We start from the raw sequence: 27,404 nt of genomic DNA on the forward strand, positions 1-27,404 counted from the left end.
CTCTTTTACATTTCACATGTGCAAACATCCAATCTTGTCATATACACAGTAAAAGAATTGCAAAACTCCTATATTGTGGATATCCAAAACAGAACATGCACGTGTCAATGATTTCAGTATGATAAAATGCCATGTTCTCATGCAATGGCTGTAATATCAAAAAGACACATGAAATGCTATGAGTATTGTCATACTACTACCCAAAAGAAGCATTTCTTGCAACATATGAAGGTTCTGTGTTACCAATAGGTGACCCAAAGACATGGGACTTGCCTGATAACATCAAACAACTACAAGTATTGCCACCAATATACAAGAGACCAGCAGGAAGGCCAAAGAAACAAAGGTATAAAACTGCACTAGATAAAGCAACACAGAATAAATGTGCAAGATGCTTACAAAAAGGACACAACAGAAGGACTTGCAAAAATGATACGGTCGAGCCAAAGAGAAAGAGAAAAAGAGACATTGAATAGCCCACCCATTATTCTTCCATTTATCCAAATACGATAAAAATAAAAACAATACTTTCAAATTGAGAAACTACTAAGTAGCTTTACTTTCCAATGTTTCCCTACATTTTTCAAATACTATAAGAATAAAAAAAATATGTCATCTGTGAACACTGCTTTTAAGATAGTTAAATTCATTTTTAAAGTCTAAATTTGGTTTTTAGTATTTTATATGATTGATCACTAATATAAAAACTAACACGTTGCTTAAATTATATATTCATACATTTTTATAATTTAGGCAAAAAATTGAGGTTGGACAATTCATTTATACTGAAAGTATATTATATATTGCCATTGGCTTGTTATCTGGTGATGCTAATTAAAGAAAATTATAGGTTAGAGAGATAAAATAACTGGTTACAGATTGTTATTACTGGTATTATGCTGTGATAAGATACCATCAAAATATACACACAAAAAACATATAAAAAAATATACATTATCCATTATTAAAAAATAATTAAAGTGTACCACTAATTCAAATATGTTGCAAGAGACTACCATTGTAGAACCCCAAGTTAAAAAAATCCTCTTTTACAACCTGAACGTTTATATAAAAAAAATTAGAAATAATATAACTAATTTTTTCACTAAATGAATCATATTAACTACTCTATACCTTGATTATGTGATTTGTATTAAAACCATCATTCAACAAAAAAAAAATATAAATCATTACTCTGCAAAAAAACATTGTTGGTTTTATGAAAATTAAGCTACAAACATTAGCTTAAAACTACAAAACACACTTTCTTTCCAACTTTATAAACTTGAATCCTTCCATTAAAAGATAACATTCCAAATAACAATTTTAACTACTTATATACTTGCATATTTCCAAAAACAAGAGATACTAAAAGGTCCCTTCACAGCAGTGTTACCAGCAAAAGAGAGATTAACACCTAGCTAATACTACATATAAATCCTACTGTCCAGATATACCATTCACTAATACTGACAAACAAATGTACTAAAAAATTGGAGCTTAATTACAATTCTAAAAACAAAAAGTAACAAAACAAGTTACTTTGACTCCAAAATAGTTCACCAAAAAGTTTCATTCCAGTTGAAACTCCAACTTTAGTACACCAAAAAGTTTCATCTCAGTGCAGATACAAAACCCCTTCAATCCAGTCAAGCTTTTGGAATCCTCCAGGAAACTCAGACTCAGAATCATAATCATTCAACAGCTTCTTCTTGGCATGAACATACAACTCAACAACGAGCTTCCTCCTAAAAAACCCCACATCTAGAGGATTTGGAAGTTTGTCAATACATCCATGAATAAAGAAATCAGCATACTTAGCCACGAACAAGCCACAATCACTACAAACAATACAAGCAAAAAACAAACATTAGACTGAATACTAAAAAAACAACAAAAATCATAACAATATAAACACATTTTAACATACTTGTCTACTTGCTGAGGTAACTTAGTAACAACAAAAACATCAAGCATGTCCTCCTCCTTTTTCCCTTTAAAAAATCCTTGGCTTGTGTCAATATCCATCCTCCTACTGTAATAGTCAATGAATGACAAACATATAGGCAACACCACTGCAAATGGCTTGACATAACCAGCTGTTTTCCTGTCCAACTCATGTCTAGACCCTAAGGAATTATAAACATTGAGACACCTAGCCGTAATATAAAAAATGATCAAAATCCAATACTTTTCATCCTTAATATGCATGTAAATCAACACTTGATCAACACGTAGCTAATCTTTGCTGGCATACATGTAATACCCACTCATGTATTCAGTAACAATGTTACTCTTAGGGACAACATCAATCTTGTTTCCAGACTTGACAAACTTATCATACAATTCAACCACCTTAAAACAGAAATGATAATCTGTGGTTGTTGCAGACACTGCAACATTAGAATCATACTTCAACTTCTTTCGCAAGTAGTAAAATATTACATCCATATGCTGTAGAAAAAAGAGATTAGAGTCTGAGTAAATAAAAGATAACTAAAAACAACATAACTAAAATAAAAAAAAAATACTAAATATGATACTCACCGAGTCACTAAGGCACCTCCTAGGGGTCAAAAGATCATAAAACAACCACTTGTCCTGAACACTATCAATGCAAAAATCTAAAGCAGGACTAAAAAGATTATTCCCTTGAACAAACTTCTTCTTCCTAAAAAAAGCAACCAACCAATATACTTAATATCAAATATGCAAAAATTTAAAAATTAACCCAAATAACATAATAAAAACAATAAAACATACTTATTCTCATCCTTGAACCCAACACATAACCACTCATCAAATGCCTTTTGTTGAAGTTCGTGCGGAGGATCAAACAACCCAGAATTAAACGGATATAGACCTTTAACATTCTTTTTCTTCGTCTTTTCATTACTACCAGAAGACCCAAAATCATTTCTGTAAGGACTCTGTAAAACCAGACTAGGCTTATGAGCCCTCTTTGATTTCGGAGATTCACAAACCTTAATCTTGTCCTAAATAAGAAAACAAACAGTAACATTTAAATTTAATAACAAAAATATTTAAAGAACAGCCATTGACACAGTAACATAAAAAAACATCAAAACACCAAGTCATACCATAATCTTCTTCACTTCATATGCATGACACTGTTGGAAATATTTTACCAGGATCTAGATTTACTACCATGTATGTTTCATTACATCCTAATATGAACTCTAAAACAATGAAATAAACACATATAAAGTTTAGGAAACCTTACATTGGGTGCAGCGGAATATAATGACTCATTCCGTTCAGATCTCTAGCCCTTGATTCCTTTCTGTAGCAGAACATAATCAAGATCTGAACCTGGATCTCTTTCTCTCCTTCTTTGATGCTGATTCTCCTTCTTATTGATTAGATTCTACACAATCTTCCACACTATGATTGAGATACCACTTGATGTATGTGGGCACTACTCTATCACTAGGGTATTTCGAAATTGAAGAGAAGAAAAGAGAAGGGAAGTTGTAATGACTGCATTAGTAATTTGGATTAGTAAAGGCAATTAGCACTAATTTTTATTATTTTATTATTATTTGTGAATTAATTTAATTGTGGATCCCAATATTTAGAAATAAATATTAGAGTTATAATTTCTCAATTCTGGAGATTTTATTAGACTCTAGGGGTATTATTTAGCTTATATGTGAAATATGTTATTTTTGTAATTTTTGCTCGGCGACAACGGAAAATGCGATGGATGGCTAGATTGATCACATGGGTAAGTTTAGAACCTTATTTCTTAGTGGGAAATATTTTAGAGAAAATAAATTATCGGGTTTGAGCGGGGTTATGGAATTTGACCATTTTACTCCTAGCTTTTGAAAAATCTTAGTATTGGACTGAAGGGCATTTTAGTCATTTCCTTGGTGGGAGATAGGTGGCTTCCTTAGTATGTGACACCTAGCTATTTTTGGGCAGCAAGGTTTAATCAAAATCCTTTTCCAATTTGGGAAAATCAAAAACAGAAAAGAAAAAGGAAATTAGAAGGAAAAATCATTTTTCCTCTTGAACTCTCTCTCTCTTTCTTTTGGCTGGGGCAAACCAAGAACAAGAACCAGATTTTCCTTTCATTTCTTTGAATTTAAGCAAGGATTCAAAGCTATTGCAAGTGAGGTAAAACCCTAGACCATTGGTTATATGTTTTTAAAGCTTTTTCTTGGGTTTGAGTATGTGAAATTGTAAATCAGTGGCTGTTGGGTTTTAAAATGCTTAGGGTTCGAATTTTAGAGGTTATTTGAGTTGATTTTAGGTCCTAGCTGCTGGTTTTGCTAATTGGTTTAAGTTTTGTGCAACTTTGAACATTGAGTTCAAAGCTTTAAGCTTTAATGGCAATTTGAGATTTAGTGATTTGTTCTGTGAAATATTGGCTGGGTTTTATTGTTTATGCATTGAATAGGAGCTCTGGAAGGTTTCATTGCATTTGGACGAAAATTGAGCAAGAAATGAAGGTTTTGGGAAACCTGGTGCAAACCGGCTAGCCGGTTTGCAGTGCCACAAAAACTGGCTAGCCGGTTTTGGTAGGGTTCCCCGGACCTTTCATTTTCTCAATTTTTGCCATTTCGATGCCTCGGTTGGGTGTTTCCCCATTTCCAGAGTTAGAATAACCCATTAAGAGCATAGCAGAACCTAGGTTTTTGGTTTTGAGTTTCTTGGGATTAGGGTTTTAATCATGTAACTTATCCGGTTTCAAAATGTGATTACGGCATCCATCTAGCACGAGATTTCCGTTCAAGTCGGCCAGCACACTTGAATTTGGAAAACAGGTAAGAACTGAATATAATATGTGATGTGATTATCTGAATGTATGTATATGTGTTTGTATATGCATGCTTAAATTGTGATTTGCAATACCAACACTTCTATGGATATAATACAGAGTGCATTGGTATAGTAAGTGTTGTTGTTGTGAGTACGATACAGTGATACCAACACGGGTATGGGAAAGGGCTAAGGTGTGTGGTGTATCACTCAGTGGTACTAAGGGTACGGAGTAAACCCTACCAACACTCGTACGGTGAGGTACGTTGTGTATGTGGTATAGTGGTTGTACTCTAGTGTTGAACGTTCATACTCATCTGTTAAGCTCTATAAATAGGTGCATGGGCGCCTATTTACAGGTCGGAAATTATATGATATGTTATATGCATTTCTTACTGAGTCTGTCGACTCAGAGTTTTGCTTCCATGTGTAGGTAAAGGAAAGGCGAAGGCTGAACAGGAGTGAACCTGAGCTCGGGTGGGATTGTACATGTCTAAGCAGCGCGACCTGGAGTGTTCGGTCTCGGGACATCTGGGGAATTGTATTTTGGTAGTCACTGTGCGACTTGTAATAATTGTATATTTTGGATTGTTAATTTTACAAAGTTTAAAAACGGGATCCCGGCACTTGTAAATATTTTATTAACTTATAAAGTTTAGTATTTAATATGAAAGTTTTAATTTGACACGTTTTTCAAGAAAATTCTTTGATTAGCAAAGATTGCACTATCATTGAAAAAGCACGGTAGCGTGCCTTAGCATTAGGGCGTTACAATTTTGGTATCAGAGCCGCCAGGTTTGTCTACCAAAGCTTGCTAAGACATGTACAATCTGTTGGGTTTTATGCCCTAAATAAAACTCATTTCATATAATCAGATTTACTTATTAATAAATATCAGAAATAACATTTTATGTTGCATGGTTCACATGATTTATTTCATGATTATATGTATATAATGTATGAATTCTTTTTAAGTCCAGAACATATGAGTTGGTTAAAGATTATAGTGTTGTCAGCACAGTGCAATATAATCTTAAATTATATGTTCAAAAGTTGATTCCCTGATTTGTCAGAACACTGGATTTAGACTGACATGGTATAATCAGCGATAGGTATTCTTACACCTTGGAAAAGTGTTATGTCCTTTCCAGGACATTGGCAAAGTTTACCAGTATCGGATGTATGGAGTATACATCGGAAGGGACCGATATTGAACTTTGATTAGATATGTTAAAACTTACCGTAATATCTATTCAATTCAATATCACATGTTGATCCTAGATCAAATGATCTCAATCCTGATATGGTTAGGCTCAATTTCAAGAGTGTTACTCGTGTTCTTTGATTTGTTAGTTAAGCCTAGTTTTGTATCAGGGTGATACGTACATTTTGGGAACACGGTAATGCAATTGAGTGGGAGCGCTAACATAAATATGGAATCTATAGCTTCTATTTGGCAAATAGAAGTAAAGGATGATTTCCTTCGAGCTTAACCAAACGAAGATAAATGGTGGAGATCTCATTTCACTTAGATGAAATATCATTTATATAAGGTTAAGTGTTTTAAGGATAAAATACATTGTAGGGTGTTACGGTAATTTAATCCCTGTACAGTGTAAATCATCTATATAGAGGATCATTGATCACATTAGGGTTATAACAATGGATAACTAATGACGTGTCTATATCGTGGAACATATAGAGCGTTTCTATATGACTGAGAGTGCAATTCCAAGTTCTAAATGTGGATTCAATGAGGAATTAATAAGTTAGGGAATTTACTTGGTAAATTCGGTTCGACTTATTGGAAGATCGGTTATATAGACCCATGGTCCCCATACTAGTTGAGACCATACTGCTTGTAAGACTCAGTTAATTGATTTTAATTAATCAATTATAATTCTAAAAGTTAGACTATGTCTACTTTATGAATTCTCACAGTTTAAGGATGAAATCGTAAAGAAAAGGGTTTCCAGGTTTAATTATTAATTAAGAGACTTTGTATGTCTAATTAATAATTATTTCAAATGACAATATTATTTAATAATCTATTTTAGTTATTAAATAATTAGTTTTGGCATTTAAATGATTAGAATTGGAAAAATGGCATTTTTAGAGAAATTAGAATAAAATTGAGGAAACTGCAAAATTCAAGTGAGGCCCATATCACCCTATGGCCGGCACCTCTTTGTGTGTTTCCCAATTATTATTTTCAATTTTAATTGCCATGTAATTGCTAATCAAAGCCTAGCAAAAATAGGAAAGTGGTTGATCACACTAAATAAGGCAGTTAATTGATTACACAGTAATTAAGGAAACTGTTTTATTTGGAAAGTTGTGCTCTCCCTTCTCCCTATATAAAGCAACCTTTGTTCTCTTCTCTTGTAAGCCATAAGCCACGAAATTCAAGAGAGAAAAAGAGAAAAAAAAAATTCGAAATCCTTGTGAGATGAGTAGTGCCCACACACATCAAGTGGTATCTCAATCATAGTATGTAAGACCATGGAAAATCTGCATCAAAGAAGGAGAAAAGAAGATCTTTGTTCAGATCTTGGTGATGCTCTGCTACAAAAAGGAATCAAGGGCTAGAGATCTGAACGGAAGGAGTCATATTATTCCGCTGCACCCACTGTAAGGTTTTCTAACTTTATATGTGTTTATTTTCATTGTTTTAGAATTCATATTAGGTTGTTAATCCAACATACTTGTTAGTAAATCTAGATCCTGGTAAAATAATTTCCAACACAATCTTCATCAGAGAAAGCTCGGTTTACGGTTCAGTAAGCCTGTACTTATTTAGTATTTTAAATAAATGTGAATGTGAAAGCATGTTAGGAAGCATATTAGATTTTAATTAATTATTTTTTTAAAAAAAAAGAAGAAGTGTGTTGCCTTTAAGTCATTAAGAGCGGTGTTAAGTTTTGATCGCTGTCTAACCTGCCTCGCTTATGGATTCGTAGGCTAAGTCCTATTAAATGGACGCCACGCGAAATACAAGAAGTCAGGGTGATATGGTTGAGACCGGAGGCGGTCAGAGGAATCCCCAAAATCCTCATGGTCGCGGTCGTGGCCATGGCAGAGCTCAGGGTGGTTGCCCTGTAAATCCACCACAAGCTCCGCCGGACTGGGAGCAAAGATTTGCGGAGATGCAAGATCGGATCCGCCAAAAAGATGAAGAGATTCAGAGATTGAGGCAGCAGGGTCCTCCTGCCATGCCTCCTCAAGTGGTTCAGGCCATGGCAGTTCCAGCGGTGCCAGTAGAACAACCTGTTGTTGGCAACCGTATGGAGCCGTTGTATGAAAGGTTCCGGAAGCAAGCACCTCCAGTGTTTCTGGGAGGTCTTGATGTGATGAAGGTCGAGCAGTGGCTTTCAGTGATCGAGCGTATCCTCAACTTTATGGGAGTGGTTGGTAATGATCGGGTGACATGCGCCACTTTCCAGTTTTAGGAAGACGCTCTCGTGTGGTGGGAGTTGATAACCCTCACTCGGGACGTCACAGTGATGACCTGGGAAGAATTCAAGGAGTTGTTTAACTCCAAGTATTACAACGAAGCAGTCCGCAGTGCAAAGCGGAAAGAGTTCACTGAATTGGTTCAAACTGAGGGCATGTCGGTTACTGAGTATACGACAAAGTTTGACCATTTGGCCAAGCTGGCAGCGGGAATTGTGCCAACTGACTTCAGTAAGAAATAAAAATATCTGGCTGGTTTGAGTGCGAAGATTCGGCACGATCTGGTGATTCTACCACCGAGGCAACTACGTATGCAGAAATGGTCGAAAAGGCTTTGAGAGCCGAGGGTGCGGTGAAATTTCTTCAGGAGCCCTGGGTGACTCCGAGTGTTGGTGGAACCCCCACTGTTCCTACTCCTGTTTATGGTAGGGATGGTGGTGACTCCATCACTGATCAAAAAAGAAAAGTCACCCCAGCTTCTGGTGGCTCAGGGCAAAGTAAGCGGTTCCGTGGAAACCAAGGCAGAGGTGGACGCCAGTGTTACTCTTACCCCGAGTGTCCACGGTGCAAGAAACATCATCCGAGAGAGTGTAACCGGAAGACATGCTTTCTGTGTGGCATGGTGGGGAATTTCAAGAAAGATTGCCCCCAGGCAAAGAAAGAGGAGCCGAAAGCGGAAGCGAAACCGGTTCCTGCTCGAGTGTTCGCTATCACCCAAGCTGATGCTGCAGCCAGTCCTTCGGTTGTGACAGGTCAGCTTCCCGTCAACAACTTAGTGTTTACAGTATTATTTGATTCGGGAGCTACACGCTCATATGTAGCTACAAGAGTATTTGATCTTTTGGGTAGGTCTTGTGATATTTTAGAAAGAGGGTTTGGAACCCTAATGCCTAGCGGGGAATTAATTATCTCTAATAGGCGCATTAGGTCTATGCCGATTAGGATCGAAGATAGGGAGTTGAGCGCTGACCTCATAGAATTGAAATTAACTAAGTTTGACATTATACTGGGAATGGATTTTCTGTCAAGTATTCGGCCAGTATAGATTGTAAGCGAAAAATGGTGACTTTTCAGCCAGAAGGTGAGGATCCATTTGTTTATGTTGGATCAGTTCAGGGGTCTCGGATTCCGGTTATTTCTGTATTAAGGGCTAGGGATTTACTATGCAGTGGCTGTGTAGGATTTCTAGCAGTGGTATTTGACTCCAACAGGCCTGAAACATTTGGGCCTGAGGCAGTCAGGGTGGTGAAAGATTTTCTCGACGTGTTTCCCGAAGAATTGTCGGGATTGCCGCCACAGCGAGAGATTGATTTTGTAATTAATCTGGCACCTGGAGTCGAACCTGTTTCTAAAGCTCCATATAGGATGGCTCCAGCAAGACTTAAGGAGCTTAAGTTGCAGCTTCAGGGGATGCTTGACATTGGGTTTATTCAACCCAGTGTATCGCCCTGGGGAGCTCCGGTTCTCTTTGTGAAAAAGAAAGATGGTTCCCTCAGAATGTGTATTGATTATCGGGAACTAAATAAGCTGACGATTAAGAACAAGTACCCATTGCCCAGAATCGATGATCTGTTCGATTAGCTTCAGGGAAAGACAGTGTTTCGAAGATTGATTTGCGATCTGGTTATCATTAACTCAGAATTCGAGAGGAGGACATACCGAAGAATGCTTTTAGAACCAGATACGGTCACTATGAGTTTCTGGTAATGTCATTCGGATTGACTAATGCTCCTGCGGCCTTTATGGATCTTATGAATAGGGTATTCAAGGATTTCCTCGATAACTGCGTTATAGTGTTTATCGATGACATTCTTGTATACTCTCAGTCAAAATAGGAGCACGAGCATCATCTCCGAATGGTATTGCAGCGACTTAGGGATCACAAGCTGTATGCAAAGTTTAAAAAGTGCAAATTCCGGTTGTCTGAGGTGTCCTTTCTGGGTCATATTGTTGGGAAGAATGGGATTATGGTTGATCCAAACAAGGTAGAATCAGTGAAGAATTGGCCGAGACCAAAGTCTGTGACGGAAGTTCGAAGTTTTCTCGGTTTAGCAGGGTATTATCGGCGTTTCGTCGAAGGATTTTCTAAAATTTCTATGCCCCTAACCGAATTGACCAAGAAAAATCAGAAATTTATGTGGTCAGATAAGTGTGAAACAAGTTTCCAGGAGTTAAAGCAACATTTGATAACAGCTCCGGTGTTAGCTTTGCCATCAGATCAAGAGAAATTCGTGGTGTACTGTGATGCATCCAGACAGGGTCTGGGATGTATTTTGATGCAAGCTGACAGAGTCATAGCCTATGCCTCTCGTCAACTGAAAGAATATGAGCAGTGTTATCCAACTCATGACTTAGAGCTCGCTGCTGTGGTTTTTGCTTTAAAGATATGGCGACATTATCTTTACGGTGAGAAGTGCGAGATTTATACTGATCATAAGAGTCTCAAATACTTTTTCACCCAGAAAGATTTAAATATGAGGCAGAGAAGGTGGTTGGAGTTGGTTAAGGACTACGACTGTGAAATTTTGTATCATCCCGGGAAAGCCAATGTTGTGGCCGATGCTTTAAGCAGAAAAGGTCCCAGGCAGGTTTGTACCACGGTTACGATAGCCCCTCAACTAGCTTCTAAAATAATAACTGCAGGGATTGAGTTCGTGGTTGGGAAATTGCATAATTTGACACTCCAATCTGATCTGTTGGAGAGAATCAGAAAGGCACAACTAGAAGATCCTGAGCTAGTTAAGGTTCGAGATGAAGTAATAGCTGGTCGGCCTAAAGACTTTTCAGTCTCAATCAGTGGAATGTTGTTATACAAAGCTCGGGTTTGTGTTCCTGATGTTAATGAGCTTAAGAAAGAGATACTGGATGAAGCTCATACCACACCTTATTCATTGCATCCGAGAACCACCAAAATGTATCAGGATTTAAAACCCTACTTCTGGTGGTATGGGATGAAAAGAGATGTGGTAGATTACGTGTCCAAATGTTTAACCTGCCAGCAGATTAAAGCTGAACATCAGAGGCCGGCAGGGTTACTGCAACCTTTAGTCCTTCCTGAATGGAAGTGGGAGGACACTGCAATGGATTTTGTAACTGGATTACCTAAAACTACGGGAATGTATGATTCAGTATAGGTCATAGTGGACAGATTCACAAAATCAGCTCACTTTCTACCAGTGAAAGTTACATATTCAGTGGATCAGTACGTTGAATTGTATGTGAAGGAGATAGTTCGTCTCCATGGAGCCCCTAAATCTATTGTGTCAGATAGGGATCCAAAGTTTACATCGAAATTTTGGGTGAGTCTTCAGAAGGCTATGGGTACCAAGTTAAAGTTTAGTACAACCTTTCACCCTCAGACTGATGGTCAGTCAGAAAGAACTATTCAGATTTTGGAAGACTTACTGCGAGCCTGCGTCATGGACTTTGAGGGTTCATGGAGTAAATACTTGCCTTTAATTGAATTCTCCTACAACAATAGCTACCAGAGTACAATAGGGATGGCTCCCTATGAGATGTTATATGGTAGAAATGCCGTTCTCCTATCCATTGGGACGAAACAGGAGAAAGGAAGTACTTGGGTCCAGAATTAGTGCAGAGGACCAATGAGGCTATTGATAAGATTAAGGCTCGGATGCTTGCTTCTCAAAGTAGGCAGAAAAGTTATGCTGATCCGAAGCGCAGAGATGTTACATTTCAGGCAGGGGAACATGTTTTCCTGCGGGTTTCACCAATGAAGGGTATTAGGCGCTTCGGGAAGAAGGGTAAGTTAAGCCCTAGGTTCATTGGGCCATTTCAGATACTTGAGAAGGTCGGGCAGGTAGCGTATCGGCTAGCCTTACCACCAGCGTTATCGGCTGTTCATGACGTATTTCACATTTCTATGTTAAGGAAATACGTGTCAGACCCGACTCATATCTTGAGTTATGAAGCCCTTGAACTGCAACCAGACTTATCCTATGAAGAGCAACCTGTACAGATTTTGGATAGAAAGGAAAAAGTTCTTCGGAACAAGACTATTGCACTGGTTAAGGTGCTCTAGAAGAACAGTAAGGTGGAAGAAGCCACCTGGGAATTGGAGTCGGATATGAGGACTCAACATCCACAGCTATTCAGGTTAGATTTCGAGGACGGAATTGTTGGAATTTTATTTTACCAGGATCTTAGATCTACTCACAAGTATGTTGCTTAACACCCTAAATATGAACTTTCTAAAACGATAAATTAAACACATATAAAGTTAAGAAAACCTTACATTGATGCAGCGGAATTAATATCTCCTTCCACTCAGATCTCTAACCCTTGTATCCTTTCTGTAGCAGAGTATAATCAAGATCTGAGCCCGAATGTCCTTCTTCTTTGAGTTTGATCCTTCACAGTCTTCCAATCTATGATTGACTTACTGCTTGTTGTGTGTGGGCACTCAATCTTTCACTAGGGTCACGAAATTTATGAAGAGAAAAGAGAGAAGAGGTTTCGACCAGGTATAGAAAAGGAGAAGGCTCAGTTTTTCTGAAGAGAGAAATTTCTGTCAGAAGATGTTATTCAAAAGATGTGTGTTAAAGCATATGATTTGACTGGGCCATCACTTTCTATTTATAGGCAACTACTAGGTTTAGGTTAGGAATTATTTGGCATTAAAATAATGAAAATATTAATTTGAATTCCCACAAATAGTGGCCGGCCATGGTGTGTTAATGGGCCCCACTTAATTTTGCAGTTTTATCAAATTTTATTTCTATTTTCTCAAAAACGCCAATTTTTCAATTCTAACCTTTTAAATGCCAAAACTAATTATTTAATAACTAAAATAGATTATTAAATAATATTGTCATTTAATTTAATTATTAACTAGACATATAAAGTCCATTAATAAATAAATAAACCTAGAATCTCTTTTCTTTACAATTTCACCCCTGCTTAGTGAAAATTCATAAAATTAGACATCGTCTAACTTTAGAATTATAATTGATCAATCACGAATCAATTAATGAGTCTTACAAGCAGAATGTTCTCAACTAGAATGGGGACCATGGATCTATATTCTGAGCTTCCAATAAGTGAACCAAATTTACCAAGTAAATTCCTACTTATTAATTCTTCGTTGAATCCACTCTTAGAACTTAGAATTGCACTCTCAGACTTATATAGAGCATATTATATGTTCCACGATATCAATATGCTATCTCATTTAACCATTGTTATAATCTTATTGTGATTTAAAGATCCTCTATATAGATGATCTACATCAAGATGGGATTTCTTTACCGTTCTCACCCCTCAATGTATTTTGCCCCTTAAAACACTTAGCTACCTGTAAATGGTGTTTAGTGATCTAATAATTAGTCAGTTAAACAAGAGCTCATCCATTTACTTCTATTTGCTAAGCTCGAAGGGAATCATCACTTGACTTCTATACACCAGTAGAAGCTATAGATTCCATATTTATGTTCAGCACTCCCACTCAATCATACTATCATGTTCCCAAAATATACGTATCACCCTGACCTAAAAGTAGGCTTAACTAATAAATCAAAGAACATGAATAGCACTCCTGAGTTGAGCCTAAGCATATCAGGATTTAGATTCTTTTAATCTTAAGATCAACTACTGATATTGACTTGGAAAGATATATATATATATAACGGTAAGTTTGTAATATCTTAACTTAGTTGCAATATTGGTCCAGTCCAATGTATACTCCATACATTTGAAACTAGTATACTTTACTAATGTCCTGGAAAGAACATAACACTTACTCCAAGTGTAAGTACACATCATCGCTGATTATCACATTAGTGTAAATCCAATAACACTGATGAAACAGGGACCAAGTCTTTTGATTCATATGATCACAATCACATTCCACTGTGTTGACGATACTGTAATTGTGAATAAACATATGATCTGGATTTAACTGATTTTGTGTGTAAGTGTAATAAACATATTAAACCATTAGCATGTAAAATTCATGCAAACATTAATCACTACAAAATTTTTTATATTGATAACTAATCAGATTGTAAAGAGTTTTATTTAGGGCATAAAAACCCAACAGGAATCCTATTAACGGGGGGATAATTGTAATGACCGCTTTAGTAATTTGGATTAGTAAAGGCAATTAGCACTAATTTTTATTATTTTATTATTATTTGTGAATTAATTTAATTGTGGACCCCAATATTTAGAAATAAATATTAGAGTTATAATTTCTCAATTCTTGAGATTTTATTAGACTCTAGGGGAATTATTTAGCTTATATGTGAAATATGTTATTTTTGTAATTTTTGCTCGGCGACAACGGAAAATGCGATGGATGGCTAGATTGATCACATGGGTAAGTTTAGAACCTTATTTCTTAGTGGGAAATATTTTAGAGAAAATAAATTATCGAGTTTGACCGGGTTATGGAATTTGACCATTTTACCCCTAGCTTTTGAAAAATCTTAGTATTGCACTAAAGTGCATTTTAGTCATTTCCTTGGTGGGAGATAGGTGGCTTCCTTAGTATGTGACACCTAGCTATTTTTGGGCAGCAAGGTTTAATCAAAATCCTTTTCCAATTTGGGAAAATCAAAAATAGAAAAGAAAAAGGAAATTAGAAGGAAAAATCATTTTTCCTCTTGAACTCTCTCTCTCTCTCTTTCTTTCGGCTTGGGCAAACCAAGAACAAGAACCAGATTTTCCTTCCATTTCTTTGAATTTAAGCAAGGATTCAAAGCTATTGCAAGTGAGGTAAAACCCTAGACCATTGGTTATATGTTTTTAAAGCTTTTTCTTGGGTTTGAGTATGTGAAATTGTAAATTAGTGGCTATTGGGTTTTGAAATGCTTAGGGTTCGAATTTTAGAGGTTATTTGAGTTGATTTTAGGTCCTAGCTGCTGGTTTTGCTAAATGGTTTAAGTTTTGTGCAACTTTGAACATTGAGTTCAAAGCTTTAAGCTTTAATGGCAATTTGAGATTTAGTGATTTGTTCTGTGAAATACTGGCTGGGTTTTATTGTTTATGCATTGAATAGGAGCTCTGGAAGGTTTCATTGCATTTGGACGAAAATTGAGCAAGAAATGAAGGTTTTGGGAAACCTGGTGCAAACCGGCTAGCCGTTTTGCAGAGCCACAAAAACCGGCTAGCCGGTTTTGGCAGGGTTCCCCGGGCCTTTCATTAACTCAATTTTTGCCATTTCGATGCCTCGGTTGGGTGTTTCCCCATTTCCAGAGTTAGAATAACCCATTAAGAGCATAGCAGAACCTAGGGTTTTTGTTTTGAGTTTCCCGGGATTAGGGTTTTAATCATGTAACTTACCCGGTTTCAAAATGTGACTAGGGCATCCATCTAGCACGAGATTTCCGTTCAGGTCGGCCAGCACACTTGAATTCGAAAAACAGGTAAGAACTGAATATAATATGTGATGTGATTATCTGAATGTATGTATATGTGTTTGTATATGCATGCTTAAATTGTGATTTGCACTACCAACACTTGTATGGATATAATACAGAGTGCATTGGTATAGTGAGTGTTGTTGTTGTGAGTACGATACAGTGATACCAACACGGGTACTGGAAAGTGCTAAGGTGTGTTGTATATCACTCAGTGGTACTTAGGGTACGGAGTAAACCCTACCAACACTCGTACGGTGAGGTACGTTGTGTATGTGGTATAGTGGTTGTACCCTAGTATTGAACGTTCATACTCATCTGTTAAGCTCTGTAAATAGGTGTATGGGCGCCTATTTACAGGTCGGAAATTATATGATATGTTATATGCATTTCTTACTGAGTCTGACGACTCACAGTTCTGCTTCCATGTGTAGGTAAAGGAAAGGCGAAGGCTGAACAGGAGTGAACCTGAGCTCAGGTGGGATTGTACATGTCTAAGCAGCGCGATTTGGAGTGTTCGGTCTCGGGACATCTAGGGAATTGTATTTTGGTAGTCGCTGTGCGACCTGTAATAATTGTATATTTTGGATTGTTAATTTTACAAAGTTTAAAAAAGGGATCCCAGCATTTGTAAATATTTTATTAACTTATAAAGTTTAGTATTTAATATGAAAGTTTTTATTTGACACGTTTTTCAAGAAAATTCTTTGATTAGCAAAGATTGCACTATAATTGAAAAAGCACTGTAGCGTGCCTTAGCATTAGGGCGTTACAGAAGTGGTGGCTAGAAAGTTTTCTCTCAAATGAATGAGATGCTTGTGCATAGTTTCCTGAAACCATCACTTTCTATTTATAGAAGACCACATATGTTTAGGTTTGAATTGTATGGCATTAAAATAATGAAAAAAATATAAATGGTAAAACACTTTGCATAGTGGCCGGCCATGATAAGTGGATAATGGGCCTCACTTTGCAATTTTGTCATTTTGTCATTTCTCAATTCCATTTTCTCAAAAATGCCAATTTTCCAATTCAACCATTTAAATGCCAATTCTAATTATTTAATAACTAAAAATTAATTATTAAATAATATTTTCATTTAATATATTTATTAATTAGGCATATGAAGTCTCTTAATTAACAAATAAAACCTAGAATCTCTTTTCTTTACAATTTCGCACTTGCTTAGTGAAAATTCATAAACTAGACACAGTCTAACTTTAGAATTATAATTGATTAATTAAAATCAATTAACTGAGTCTTACAAGCAGTATGGTCTCAACTAGTATGGGGACCATGGGCCTATATAACCGAGCTTCCAATAAGTCGAACTGAATTTACCAAGTAAATTCCCTAACTTATTAATTCCTTATTGAATCCACACTTAGAACTTGGAATTGCACTCTCAGTCATATAGAACGCTCTATATGTTCCATGATATAGATACGCTATTAATTATCCATTGTTATAATCCTAATTTGATCAAGGACCCTTTAATAGATGATCTACATTGAATAGGAACTAAATTACCGTTACACCTTCAATGTATTTTATCATTGAAACACTTAGCTCCGTATAAATGATATTTCAGCGAAGTGAAATGAGATCTCAACCATTTATCTCTGTTTAGCCAAGCTCGAAGGATATCAACGTTTCACTTCTAAATTCTTATAGAAGTTATAGACTCCATATTTATGTTAGCGCTCCCACTCAATTATACTATCATGTTCCCAAAATGTACGTATCACCCTGACCCAACTGTAGGCTTAATTAACAAATCAAAGAACATGTATAATACTCTTGAGATCAAACCTAACCATATCAGGATTAAGATCATTTGATCTAGGATCAACAGGTGATATTGAATTGAATAGATATTACAATAAATTTTAATATATCTAATCAAAGTTCAATATCGGTCCCTTCCGATGTATACTCCATACATCCGATACTGGTAAACTTTGCCAATGCCCTGGAAAGGACATAACACTTATCCAAGGTGTAAGAATACCTATCGCTGATTATCATGTCAGTCTAAATCCAGTGAACAGACAAATCAGAGAATAAATTTTCGAACATATAATTAAGATTATATTCCACTGTGTTGACAACACTATAATCATTAACAAATTCATATGTTTTTTAACTTAAATAGAATTCATACATTATATATATAATCATGAAATAAATCATGTGAACCATGGAACATAAAATGTTATTTCTGATCTTTATTAATAAGTAAATCTGATTATATACAAATGGGTTTTATTTAGGGCATAAAACCCAACAAACTCCCACTTGCACTAATATAAAACAAAATGTGCATTTCAAATAATCTCAACACCTTGATATACAAATCAAGTGTAGTAGTAGTATACTCCTCGTAATAGGATCTGACAGGTTGAATTAAACACAACCTTTCTCCACCATTACTCTTCCTTAATCACAAAATCCTTGATATTGTGAAATTCCTCTCTATATGTCTACTCTCTTGGGATACTGGATTCTATACTTTTGGCAACTACTTTTTGGTTTATCACGAAATAACACTAGTAGTTAAGATAAGTTGGAACGGTGCCACAAATGTATAGAACTTTCCTTAGACTGAATAAGTATCTTTCCTGCAACTTTAACATTCAGTCTCTCTCTGGTAGACCTAGAGACTTCAGATAGGTTTTTATACTTCTCCAAAATCACTACTCCACCCCCAGAGTAATCACCATCTTATCAGCAGACTTTCTAGCACAAAGGCAAGTCTCAAAATCTGATGTGGTGTAGTCTAAGAGTTTTAAGCACACTCTTATGGACTAACATATAGTTCCTCTTCTTAATCTTAAGATTTACTTGATTGTCTTCCAATGTTCTTCTCCTAGATTAATCTTATACCTACTCATTACTCCCACTCAACAGCAGGTGTCTAGTCTAAGGCATACTAAAGCATATCTGAGACCTCTCACTGTAAATTTAAGAAATTATTTCATGGCTTTATCTTTTCTGGAATAGTTGAGACTTTTCCTTAGATAAATAAAATCTATGCCTAGAAGTTGAGAGGCTTTTATAGATTGCCATTAAAAAGAAAATACTTCAGCATCTTGCTAAAGTAAGTTGCTTGCATTAGAGTAAGTAATTACCAGGTATACCATAAGCCATAAGTTTAGATAAACTCAAACCTATAATACTAGGAACAGGAAGTTTTGTTAAGTCCATTGAATAGACTTATTAACGAAAATTTCCTTTTATGTCCTTGTAATAGAAAACTTTAGGTTACTCCATGTGAATGGATCAAACCATAGTTCTATTGCCTTTTCTTCTTAGTTTCTTATCTTGACAATCCATTACTTGTTTAAACTCACAATGGATTTTAATCACTAGTGTCTTCCAAGTCATAAGAAGAGTGAGTTCCTTGAAACCCTCCAACTAGGACAAGGTACCGTGAATTATGTCTAAGAAAACTACATGATATTGACCTCTTCGGTTGTGTCAAAAAACAGAGGCAGTGGGATCATTTTGTAAAGAATAAGATGATAGAACACTTTTGGAATCAAGAAAAAATATCTCCTTTATTTACTACTTTATTTTTAGACTTAGTCATTTTGTTAGAAAAATAGTATTTGTTTAAACAAACACATTCTTATCTAATGACTATGGGATGGTCCACCCCTAATCACTTAGAATAGCTAACAAACATGCAAACCATGGTTAACAATTCTAGCTTTTCGATTAGGTTATCCATGAATCTAGTAATGGTTTACACTAAGTACCCAACCATTGCATCATTCTGAAATTGTATTACCATAGAAGGACTTAGGCAACGACTAGTAACTAATCATCAATATGCAACTCGAATTTCTGGGGAGGTAAGTTTTAATATAATTCAAAAATCAACTTAATGATCTTTGAACTGCATATCAACTAAATATTTCTCCACCTCTATCAGTTCGCAAGATCTTTAACCACTTACCTTAATGGTTTATCACCATTACTAGAAATTCATGAAATTTTTCAAACATTTCAAATTTCTTTTGCATAAGGTAAAATCTAGAGTGATCGTTTTAAGAATATAATGAAAAACTCATATCCACCCCTGATTGTACATCCATCTGCGAATGAGATAAACTTACTTTCAGTGGATATAGGCATATTAACTCTTTGCAGAGATTGATCTTGTCAAAACCACTATGAACAAGATACAAATGCCATAGATTTAAAAAAATGTGGTTGTAGTCTTTTGATGACTAAGGTTTAGTTACATTAAAAAGTTCTTAGAATAGTGCAAGTGGATCTGGTCACAGAATACTAAACTCATATTCATACTAACATACAGTTTACATCCATTGATAGAAAATGGTTATGAAACACTTGTTAAAGTGTAACTGTATAATGAGTAATTCTTTCTTGGACCACCACTACTAATCTAACTCTAAGTCTGATTTGCCCATACAAGAAGGAGATTTCTAAGATTGAGGATTTATATCATTTTGGGATAGAATTTTTGGGAATATAATCATATGCGTCCTTTAATTTCTTAAGAGAAAATATAGAATGACATGAAATGATTTATAGACCATTCATCCAATGATATGTTATTGAGCTAATTCAAAATGAATAAGCTAAGAGGAATTAGTATAATTTCGTTTTTAAATAAGAATCCAACGATGCTTCGATTAGCGAGAGTCAAAGTAATCTTATTTATACAATCTTCTTGTTTCATATTGTAAATACTAGTCTAAGGTGTTATCAATTGATGAACAGCTAGATGTTGCATTTACAATATTTATCTTTCGAGATCTAACACTAATATGTTTGTCTAATGGTTGACAATCCATTAGGGATTTGTCCCATTAGAACAACAAACCAAGTTAGACCAACAATGAAGATTCGAAATTAAACTACAATTTAATAACAAAAAATAACACGGTTCAATATAAATTCATACACAATTCAGAAATTATTAAACACATAGCAAGTAGGAATGACAAGTGAAAATACTAAAACATACAATCCTAAATAATTTCCAAGGTCTTCAACAAACTGATATCAGTGTACCGTTTAGGCGAGAGTCAATGATACCATCCATTGAATAGAATTGTCAGCTCATCTAAAATGATAAACATTCTAGCAACCTTTTATTCGATCAAGATTGGAGTCCAGCGTTGTTCCGTTTAGGCGAGAGTCAAGGCTATTCTATCTTATGAGCTTCCACCATTGTTTCATACTCTTGTAAGTCAAATACAGTCGCCACCATTAGGGTGATCAATACTAATATAAAACACTTACAAAATTACTTATCTTTCGAGATTAAACGGCGCTAACTTGCTAATGAACGTTCGATCATTATGGAGGATTACTCACTAAAACAATAGCTATGTAAAACCAACAATGGAGATCGAATATCCTAATAATTAAGCTCATTATTTGAAGTGTATTTTCTTCTAATATTTATTTTAATCAATTTATTTTAAATATATATTTATTTAATTAAAATTTCCAATTTAGAATGAAAAATTCTAAATATAAATTTTAACTTAATATTTATAAATTAGACTTAGATAGATATGAAAATAACATGAATTATTTCCACCTTAGTAATAATTTCCAATAAATGTTTAGAAAATTATTCAATTTAAGTTGTTTCAAAATTAATTTAAATTAATTTACAACTCAAATTTAATTTTCTATAAATATATATTGCATTTCGAAAAATTGAAGTATATAAGAATACTACTTTCGAAAAATGCTTTTAAAGAAAAATAAAAAATAAATCCCGGAAAAATTATTCTAATTTTATGTTGGCCCAAAATTAATTAATAAAAATTAATTTTCAACAAAAAATATAATTTTCCTATTTAATTAAATATTAAAGAAAAATTTCAAAATTTAAGTAACATGATGAAAATCAACTTAAATATTAATTTTCTATTTAATTAAATACACTAGAAAAATACTTCAAGCAAAACAGATAATAACTATCTAGACTTTCATAGACTAATTAATTCATTTTCTAATTGTAATATATTTTAGTTCATTTATTTTAATTAATCATTAAATGAAAAAATCATTGATTTAAGTTGGTCCAAAATTAAAATAAATAATTTTCCAACTTTAATCTATTTTTTAAATAAAATTCGAAATTTCTGCATTTAAGAAATGCAATTTCGAAATTGTGTGAAAAAGATTAATAAAATAAAATAAAATATATTTTGAAAAATTATTCAAATTTAAGTTATTCAGAAAAAAAGATTTCAAACTTAAAATAATTTTCTATTTAATTAAATAACATGAAAATAATAATATAGAAGTATCATGATGAAAATCAACTTAGATATTTAAATTTTCAATTTAATTAAATGTATTAAATTCAAGAAATAAATAATTAAGTATAGAGAAGACTTAATTATTAATTCTAGTTTAATACTAGGAAAATATACTTAACTTAGATTGTACTAAAATTAATTATTAAACAATTAATTTCACAATCTATGATATTTTCCTAATTAAATATTAGAAAATATAATTAGTACTAGAAATAACTATCTAGAATATATATCATTAACTAAGTGTTTTTCTAAAATTAACTTTAAAATATTAAATGAAAAAATAAATTTCATATATTTTAAAAGTTAATTATGTTGCTAATTCAATTTTAATTAGGTTAGACTAATATAATTAACCTAATACAATTATATAAATAAGGCAAATGGGCCTTCACAATTGGGGTAGTTCATGTGAGGGGGAGCTGGGTTCAGTATGTCGTACCCACTTTTATTGGCCCCCAACTCTCACACAAGGCCCAAAAGAGAAGAATTTAACCTTTAAATAAACAATTGTTATTCATTGAATAAGCCCAAATCCAATTGGGCCTAAATAAAATTACTTATGTCAAATTTTATTTTTGCAACCTAGTCTATTTACTTAGTAAAAACTTATATGGGCTTCCTCTATGCATCTAAGCCCAATAGCAAACATATAGACTCACACAGGTCAAATGATTTGGATGAGCCTTATCATGTTACTAGGTTTACATAGATGAAAGAAGTACAAAATTTACTTGTTACAAATTATTTATAAGACCTATTGACAATTGGACTATGATTAAAATCAGATCATTGGATCTGTCAACAAGTTAATCATAGCAATTTAGATCAAATAAATAATAGGTTTGTTAAAAAAAAGTTTTGAATAAACAATATAAAATTAAACAAACATTGTCCATGTAACAAATATGAAATAAGATATTAATATAATTAAATTATTATTCTTAAACTAACCAACTAAATTTTGAAAAATTTAGGGTTGTCAAAACAAACCTCAAAAATCTCAAAATTTAGAAATCGAAAATGAAAAACTAATTTAAAATATCTAGGTTTATTTGAATTATTTTTATCAAATTAACATAAATATCAAATAAAATCAATGATTTGAAAAAAAAATATCTTCAATATCACTTTCAAATCTTATAATTTAATAAAATTAAAATAATAAAATAAACCAATTTTAAAATAGATTTGGTTAGATAATTATTATTTTAGGAATAAAATAATAAATAAATAATAATTACTATAATTATATGTCAAAATATCTCAAATTAAGCATTATTTAAATATCTACAAAAATATCTAAGTTATTTAAATATTTAAAATATAATTTATAAATATCTAATAAGTAAAAAAAAATGATATAGAAAAATATCATTTTTAAACATATAATTTATAAATGATTAAATATTTAACAAAATAACAATTTTTTTTTTTTTGAATTTGAAAATATTATGGTTAGAATATCTATAAAAATATCTAGGTTAATTTTAAATTTATTAATTATTTAATTTGCATATAAGATAATTTTAATATAATATTTCAAATAAAAAAGATAAAGTTATCTTTTAAATTTAAAATATGTTAAATATCGAAATATCTAATCTTATAATTAAATAATATATAAATATTAAAGAAATTAACAAAATTTTAAATCTAACCATAATTTAAAATTTAAAATAATCAATTTTTAAAATTTAAACCTCAAAATATCAAAATTAATAATAATCTATTGAAAAATAAATATTATTAATTTAAAATATGATATTTAAGTTCAAATATATATAAAAATAATATTTTGTTTTAAATTTGGGGTTTTAAAATTGGAAAAAATTAGATTTTTGGGAAAAATCCCAAGAAAATTAGGTTTGGGAGTGTGCTGCCCAGGAGGAGGCTGCACATGCAGCCTCCAGAGGCTGCAAATCTCCCATAGCGCGCGCGGAGGTGAGGGACAGCAGAGTCCCATGTGCGTGAAAACTCAGCGTTGGCAGGCTTCGTGTGGGCGGATGCACGCGCGCGGATCCCAGGTTGTCCGAGTGCCTGGTGCATAACGATGCACCCACTCGACATGGCACTTAATTTTCAAAAATTCATAACTTTCTCAATTTTTATCGGAATCGAGTTCCGTAAAAAACAAAATTGCTTAATTTTTCACAAGGAATCCAAATAAAATTGCTTAATTCTGTACAACATATACATTCATCAAACCAAATGAAACCATCCAAATCAACACATATCATCGTTTTAATTCATATTTCATGAAAGTAAATCCTTACCATGGCTCTGATACCAGTTGTTGGAAATATTTTACCAGGATCTAGATTTACTACCATGTATGTTTCATTAACATCCTAATATGAATTCTAAAACAATGAAATAAACACATATAAAGTTTAAGAAAGCTTACATTGGGTGCAGCAGAATATAATGACTCATTCCGTTCAGATCTCTAGCCCTTGATTCCTTTCTGTAGCAGAACATAATCAAGATCTGAACCTGGATCTCTTTCTCTCCTTCTTTGATGTTGATTCTCCTTCTTGTTGATTGGATTCTACACAATCTTCCACATTATGATTGAGATACCACTTGATGTGTGTGGGCACTACTCTATCACTAGGGTATTTCGAAATTGAAGAGAAGAAAAGAGAAGGGAAGTGGTGGCCAGAAAGTTTTCTCTGAAAGGAATGAGATGCTTGTGCATAGTTTCCTGAAACCATCACTTTCTATTTATAGAATACCACATAGGGTTAGGTTTGAATTGTATGGCATTAAAATAATGAAAAAATATAAATGGTAAAACACTTTGCATAGTGGTCGGCCATGATAAGTGGATAATGGGCCTCACTTTGCAATTTTACCATTTTATCATTTCTCAGTCCCATTTTCTCAAAAATGCCAATTTTCCAATTCAACCATTTAAATGCCAATTCTAATTATTTAATAACTAAAAATTAATTATTAAATAATATTGTCATTTAATATATTTATTAATTAGACATATGAAGTCTCTTAATTAACAAATAAAACCTAGAATCTCTTTTCTTCACAATTTCGCCCTTGCTTAGTGAAAATTCATAAATTAGACATAGTCTAACTTTAGAATTATAATTGATTAATTAAAATCAATTAACTGACTCTTACAAGCAGTATGGCCTCAACTAGTATGGGGGCCATGGGCCTATATAACCGAGCTTCCAATAAGTCGAACCGAATTTACCAAGTAAATTCCCTAACTTATTAATTCCTTATTGAATCCACACTTAGAACTTGGAATTGCACTCTCAGTCATATAGAACGCTCTATATGTTCCACGATATAGATACGCTATTAATTATCCATTATTATAATCCTAATTTGATCAATGACCCTCTAATAGATGATCTACATTGAATAGGAACTAAATTACCGTTACACCTTCAATGTATTTTATCCTTAAAACACTTAGCTCTGTATAAATAATATTTCTGCGAAGTAAAATGAGATCTCAACCATTTATCTCTGTTTAGCCAAGCTCGAAGGATATCATCGTTTCACTTCTAAATTCCTATAGAAGTTATAGAATCCATATTTATGTTAGCGCTCCCACTCAATTATACTATCATGTTCCCAAAATGTACGTATCACCCTGACCCAAAAGTAGGCTTAACTAACAAATCAAAGAACATGTATAATACTCTTGAGATCGAACCTAACCATATCAGGATTAAGATTATTTGATCTAGGATCAACAGGTGATATTGAATTGAATAGATATTACGGTAAATTTTAATATATCTAATCAAAGTTCAATATCAGTCCCTTCCGATGTATACTCCATACATCTGATACTGGTAAACTTTGCCAATGCCCTGGAAAGAACATAACACTTATCCAAGGTGTAAGAATACCTATCGCTGATTATCATGTCAGTCTAAATCTAGTGAACTGACAAATCAGGGAATAAACTTTCGAACATATAATTAAGATTATATTCCACTGTGCTGGCAACACTATAATCATTAACAAATTCATATGTTCTGGACTTAAATAGAATTCATACATTATATATATAATCATGAAATAAATCATGTGAACCATGCAACATAAAATGTTATTTCTGATCTTTATTAATAAGTAAATATGATTATATTGAAATGAGTTTTATTTAGGGCATAAAACCCAACAGACACACATCATCCACCTCCTGATTTATAACAGCCATCACAGATTCTGAAAAACCATCATCGGTACCCGCACTAACCTTCTTAGCAATTCCCTCAAGTCCACCTACATTACCACCATCAAAACCCAAAGCTTAATCCTCTACCATTGCAACAGTCTCATTTTGTCCTAATAACGAACCCAATATGTCAAAATTTGGCATATCCTAACAACAAAAGCAAAAAAAAAGCAACAAACAAATTAGTTAACAACTTAATATGATAAAAAATACAATAATTACACAAAACTGTTCTATAAAAAATTAATAAACAAATTAACCTTTTCCAAAGAAGATAAACCAGCAAAATCTTGACTATCAACTTCTTTCACAGACATCTCAGAAATGTTTTTTAATTTCCTTCACAATATAATCAGAAAAGAAACAATTAAGTAGCAAAAAAATATAACAGAGAATATTGAATAATAATTAAAAAAAAAAAGAAACCAGACCTTATAAACATCACCGTCACCACCAACACAATCTTCGCCATCCTTCACATCACCAGCATCTTCAGCATCCCTCTTAACAGTAAGCTACAATAAAAAAACACCATACAAACACATGAAAAACACAACTAATAACACAGAATAAAGAATACTAAAAAAAGCTCCATACTATCATAGAGCAACTAATAACATACAAACAACTAAAAAACTGAAAAAAAAAATCTTAAAACTACTAAATAATACCTCAACATCATCACTAATGTCATCTAGGTTACGGGGACTACCAACGCCACCACCACCACCATCATCCTCATCGTCATCTTCATTACTCTACGAAAACAAAATCACATAAAAATCATTGCATATTAACAAATAAAACTAAAAATAAACAATATCAATCATAAAAGAAACCAAAATACCTCACCTGTGGTACAACATTCGCAATACTATCTTTAATTAAATCTTTCAATTCTGAAAACTTCGTATCAAAATAAAAAGTTAAATCCTCTCTACCTTTACGATCAATGTAACCCTTCAAATTTTCCTCAAGTAATGCAAATTTTTCATCAACTTCCTTATGAAATTCTTTCAAAACACACTCCAATCCAACTTGCCTAACTACAAGCCCCAACACCGAATCTTTAAGCTCATCCAACACAGCTAGACTTATAGTAGCTTTTTTCTCAACTCTAGAACTACCAGTCTTGTCAACATCTACCCTTGGCTGTCTCACATCCTCAAAATCATCATCAGATTCTGACCCATAAGAAAACTCAAACCCAACAATATCTAACTTTTGATTTTCCTCAGCTGAAGGAAACAT

General features: G+C 33.6%; 1 protein-coding gene across 1 annotated transcript; it reads right to left on the minus strand.

The window, feature by feature from the left end:
• Positions 1 to 12: 12 nt before the first annotated feature.
• On the minus strand, positions 13 to 27,404 carry LOC133031342 (uncharacterized). The gene is made up of 13 exons (XM_061104826.1): positions 27,006 to 27,404; positions 26,825 to 26,911; positions 26,580 to 26,668; positions 26,414 to 26,492; positions 26,276 to 26,300; positions 26,106 to 26,200; positions 2,764 to 2,996; positions 2,548 to 2,671; positions 2,258 to 2,454; positions 1,931 to 2,155; positions 1,632 to 1,841; positions 201 to 359; positions 13 to 148 (listed from the first exon to the last, which is right to left on the minus strand). Exons 1-13 carry the CDS (start codon positions 27,402 to 27,404, stop codon positions 13 to 15), a joined length of 2,058 nt encoding a protein of 685 aa, XP_060960809.1.

This window comes from Cannabis sativa, chromosome 9 (assembly GCF_029168945.1).
Source record: "Cannabis sativa cultivar Pink pepper isolate KNU-18-1 chromosome 9, ASM2916894v1, whole genome shotgun sequence".
NCBI lineage: Eukaryota > Viridiplantae > Streptophyta > Magnoliopsida > Rosales > Cannabaceae > Cannabis > Cannabis sativa.